General features: G+C 37.0%; 1 protein-coding gene across 1 annotated transcript in view; it reads right to left on the reverse strand.

The window, feature by feature from the left end:
• Window positions 1-5,454, reverse strand: part of C7 (complement C7) — a 67,767-nt gene that overhangs the window by 34,495 nt on the left and 27,818 nt on the right. The window contains exon 7 of the mRNA XM_008052530.2: window positions 669-839. Within this exon, the coding sequence (XP_008050721.1) occupies window positions 669-839 (171 nt within the window). The remainder of the gene's footprint in view (window positions 1-668; window positions 840-5,454) is intronic.

Genomic DNA, 5,454 nt, shown 5'->3' on the forward strand with positions numbered 1-5,454 from the left:
AGAGTGAGACTTCCACTCAAAAAAAAAAAAACATTTTTCACCAACCATGCTTCCCATCGAATTTAAAAAATGGATTTAAAAAATGTGGTACATATATAAGATGGAATATTACACAGTCTTAAAGAAGGGCAAAATTATGAACTTCACAGCAACTTGGATGGACTTATAGGCTATAATACTGGGTGATCCACCACAGAAGCAAGGAACTGAGTACCACATGTGCTCACTCATAAGCAGACCTTGAACAACTATCTTAATACTATAAGAAAGGCAATTGGCAGTAATGGGAACTACTACTATAGTGGGAACTATCCAGGGGAGGGAGAGGCATACTTCGTCAACAAGTGCACCAGCATAATGAGCATTTGTATACCTAACCCTGAATTGTACCCTACATATTTAAAATTTAAAAAGTTTTAAGAAACCATTTTTCAAATAAGAAGAATTACCTTAATGAGACAAGAAAAAGTAAAAATAAATTTATCATCAAAGATAATTAAGGAAAATATTGTACCATTTTGAAAAATGTATTGCACTATCTCTTAGAGGAGATACTAATCCCCTAATTTAAATATGAAAGTTGACCCTTTGATAAATACACTTTTGTTCATGTAAGCAATACTTAAAGAAAGTAACATATGGAAACGTTAGCTGGTATTTATACTAACCTTTGTCTTGTGTATTTCATTGGTATTTGAAGTATAACTATGTGAAGAAGATGATGAAGATCTAAAAAAGGAGCTCTTCCTACGAGATGATGAATGTTGTGTTGATGTATGTTTTACATAAGACCAACTACTGTTGTAAAATTCATAATTAAAATCATTATTTACTTTCACCTACAAAGAAAATGAAATATTTTGTTATGAGTAATTAAGGTCTTGGAGACACCCAAGATATGTTTGTCATGGGTCCTTTAACATGCATACTCTTCATACCCTTCCCAGAAAGACAAATCTCTTCATTGTCACAAAACAAACTCGCTTAGACCGGGCCTGTTTGAGTAGAAGGAAAGAGCTCATTCTGTGATCACTCTTTATTAAGGAACAGTCACAGTATCAATAATGGCAATCCCAAGGGCTCACAAAACGCATTTGTGTACAAAAAACTTCCCTTCATGTCAGCATTTAGTCCCAAAATGAGCAAAACTCCACTTACAGAAAGCTACAAAGTATTTGGCTCCTGATTTTTTCACCTAATAAAAAGGAATAGAAATGCAAATAGGTGATATGAAACAATTGCATCTTTTGAACGTGGTTTTGAAATGTTATATGTGATCCAGTAGTGGATTTAACTTTCTAATTGTTTGACTTAACCAAATGCTAAAATTGCATTTTTTTCTATGCTAAATAGAAGAAAAGGCCATCCCAAAATAATTTTCAAGCAGACAATAGGTTAGTCTCATGTGGCTAACTGAGAAGTGACAGCTTTAGCTTCTCTTCTATTGAAGAGACAATAGTTCATTTGTCCTTTATTTTACTCTAGGTGAAGCATCAAAAATAAAACACCCATGGGACTGGCAAGTAACCTACGTGTTGGAAACATCCAGTGGAAGGCATGGCTATGGAAAAGCGAGCATATGCCCTGTCTAAAAGGGACACACAACACTAATCTATCAGACCATCAGTATATATAACCACAGGTTCTAGTATTGGCATGTCTGATTTTTTTTTCAAAATATAAATCTGAGTCCTTATGCTAAAAAAAAGGTTTTTTTTTTAGTTACAGGCAACCAATTTGCTAAGAATGTCAGTCCCTGTGGAAATAAAACAAAACATGCAAGAAAACTCTCTCTTACAATGTCTGTTCTACATAAATATTCAAATTGGGAACTTCCCTTCCACAAGCATTTTTGCTTTTATTTCACATACATACACATCTGTGTTTGAAATCAAAGCATAATAAATAAGGCCGGAGAAAACTGAGATGACAGAAATGAGATATACTTTTTTCTAAAAAGTAAAAGGAAAGAAAATGACAATAATATGCAGTCATCCTAATTGATGCTTTTGAAGACAAAATATTTGTGTTGTTCTATTAAATGTGAAAGCAGGAATAAGTGCTAAAATCCTATTAACTACAACCATGCCCAGTCACAAAAGACTGGAAAAAAATACATCAAAATGCCAGAAAATATTATATAACTTTTTTCCTTACCTCAAGTTGAAAATTAGGCATGCATGCTAAAAGAGATAAGAAGATAAGAAAAGATGGATTTAATTGAACCTTCTATTAGAGCAATATATTATAAATTTGGTTGTTTAAAAGATGCAAAAATTCAGCTCGGGCTGAAATAAGGGATGTGTGTGTGTGTGTGTGTGTGTGTGTGTGTGTGTGTGTGTGTGTGTGTGTGTGAGAGAGAGAGAGAGAGAGAGAGAGAGAGAGAGAGAGAGAGAGACAGAGACTGTGTCTAAGCTGGGCTCGGTGGCTCAGCCTATAATCCCGCGCCTTGGGAGGCTGAGGTGAGTGGATTGCCTGAGCCCGCTGGTTCGAGACCCGCCTGGGCAACTTGGTGAGACCTCATCTCTACAGTAAATCAAAAAATCAACTGGGTGTGGTAGCACATGCCTGTAGTTCCGGCTACTTGGAAGGCTGAGGCAGAAGGATGGATCACCGGAGCCCAGCAGGTCGAGGCTACGGTGACCGGGAGTGGCCACTGCACTCCAGTCTGGGCGACAGAGTGAGACTCCAACTCAAAAAAAAAGAAAGAGACTATGTCTGTGTGTGTGTATAATTGACAAAAAAGAAGGCATTATTCAAAGTGCTAGTAGGCTGAGCTCACACCTGTAATCTCAGCACTTTGGAGACTGAGGCAAGAGGATTGCCTGAGCCCAGGAGTTCGAGACCAGCCTAGGCAACTTGGTGAGAACTTGTCTCTACAATAAATTTTAAAAATTAGCCAGCCACAGTGGTGCACACCTGTAGTTCCAGTCACTTGGAAGGCTGAGGGGAAAGATTGCCTGAGCCTAGTAGGTTGAGGTTGCATTGGCAGTAATTGTGCTACTGCACTCCAGCCTAGGTGCAGTGAGACAGAGTGAGACTCTGACTCAAAAAATACTAATAATAAAACCAAAGTGCTAGTACAGGTTTCTACAATCACTAGGTAGTGTCTCAGTACTATTTGGTTTTGGATAAACACAAAATTAAATTTTTTACCTCTCTCGAAAAAAAAAAATAAACTACATCTCTTTCAATGTAAAAAACATAGCCTATTTACCCATCTTTGGATCCAAAATTCAAATACTTTGTTCCTAATTTATGCAAATAAGTGTCTTAGCTGCTTTAGTTCAGTATCTTCCCACTTCTATGTACCCTACACATAGTTGCCGAAATAATCTTTCTCAGGGTAGTAGGATCTTATTCAATTTTCCTTAATTAATACCCTCCAGCTTATCTTAGTCTGGATTCTTCCAAATTGAACCTTCCTCTGAAATCATAAATTCAAACATCCTACACTCTGACATCTCTTATTCTTTTAGCTCTCATTTTAATGTTGCAACATCTACTATTTAACTTTATGGAAATATGTGTTTTTAACTTATGCTCCCTCTTTCTATCAGTACTTTCAATTTTCCATGTCTTCCTGTTTTAGCTTAGGCTTCATATTTCATAACTTCAGCCATTCTCTCACCAGTAAACTCAAATTCCTTGCCTAGATGTCCTGCTAGCTTATTTGCCTGGCAAAAACCCAACCCTAGTCAATGCTTGTGGCACAGTGGCTTAGCATTACTGTAGAAAAATCACACAACTGTATAGATTGGTGCCACTGTAAAGTTATTCATTATTTTCAACTTCAGTGGAATTCTCAATACCATCCAGCAGACCTGTGTTTCTCGAGTCAGTTCGTCCTCTCTCACACTTTCTATAGTAGCTATTTCAAACTTCTGCAAAGTTTTGAAAATTTTTCAAAACTCAGTTCCCTAATTATACAGTCACTTCCTTCAATCTCTGAAGATGATCTTTACCTCTTTTTTTACATAAACTTTGTCCAAAGACCTCCTAAACTGCAGACCAACAAATGTACATATTAACTTTTCTTCCTTTTTCCTTCATAGGTGTCCCTCAACCTATCTTACACAAATTATCTGTCTCTTCTCTGTATTGCATTCCCTCTGTTCTTTTTAAAGGATTGATTAAAATGATTGATTGTTCCCTCTCCTGCCTCTTCAATTTTTCTTCCCTATTGGTTCATTTCTATCAACACATAAACATATTTGGGTCCAACCAACTAAAAAAAGAAAGACTTTTTCTGTTACTACACATTCCCTCTCTAGCAACTTTCTTAACTTTCTTATCTCATCGCCTTAAATGAATTGAATATAATTAATTGTCTTAAATTCCTCACCTCCCGTTTTCTCTTCCACCTACAATGGTTTGACTTCCAATAAATTTGCCAACAATTCCCTTATTTTGCCAGATGGAGAACACTTCACTCAACATCGTTCAATACTCTTGACCTCCTAAAAACATTTTGGAAACTCTCTTCTGGAAACACTTACTTCTGTTGGCTTCCTGGTTTTCTTCTTTTCTCTCTGGCTATTCCTTCTAGGAATCCTGTAAGGCATCTCCCTCTGTTATATCCTCTCTACACTATTTCCAAGGACAATTATATTCTCTACTCTGTGGCTTCAATTGCAAATCATATATACTTACTACCAAATGTATATCTCCAGCCCAGCTCTTTCTCCTGAGCACTTGGACTTCCCTTAGGTACCTAAATTAAACTTGTTTTCTCCCTACAAACAGGCCCTTACCAATCTCTGTTTATCTGGTTATATATATATATATATATATATATATGGCAGTATACATATATATACTGTTTGTAGGGAGAAAACAAGTTGTGTGGGTGTGAGTGTGCGTGTGTGGTGTGTGTGTGTGTGTGTGTGTGTGTGTGTGTGTGTGTGTGTGTATGAGGGGGCCCTACTTCCTTAGGTTATTATAAGGGAAAAGATCCATGTAAAGCTCTTGAAACAGTGCTTAGGATATAAAGGACTCTTATATGTGCACTATTTTGTCATCATTCTAATTATTCCTGGTTAGCAATGTGGATTTAAATATCTCAGGTAACTAGTTCTCATATCAACAGAGGAAGCATATGCTCAGATAACTTACAATAGTTAAAATTACCTTTTGAATATGTTTTCATTTTTTGATATGCACCTAGGATCTCTCTTCAAAAATGTAATGAAGTACATTCGAGACTAAATACAGGTAAAGCCACAGAGTTCCTCCAATTTGATCTTTAACTCATTTCCCTTTGCAACTCCTCACATGTTGAGAATAAGCACAACAGTCAATCAGTTGTCTCTCAGGCTATGCTAAGCAGACTGGCACCTTCCCAAAAAAACATGGTTTAAGAATGTGCTAGATTCTGGCTGGGCTCGGTGGCTCAGCCTGTAATCCTGCACCTTTGGGAGGCTGAGGTGAGTGAATTGCCTGAGCCTGCGGGTT

The sequence above is a fragment of the Carlito syrichta genome, unplaced genomic scaffold (assembly GCF_000164805.1).
Source record: "Carlito syrichta isolate Samal-C Ts95f unplaced genomic scaffold, Tarsius_syrichta-2.0.1 Scaffold279718, whole genome shotgun sequence".
NCBI lineage: Eukaryota > Metazoa > Chordata > Mammalia > Primates > Tarsiidae > Carlito > Carlito syrichta.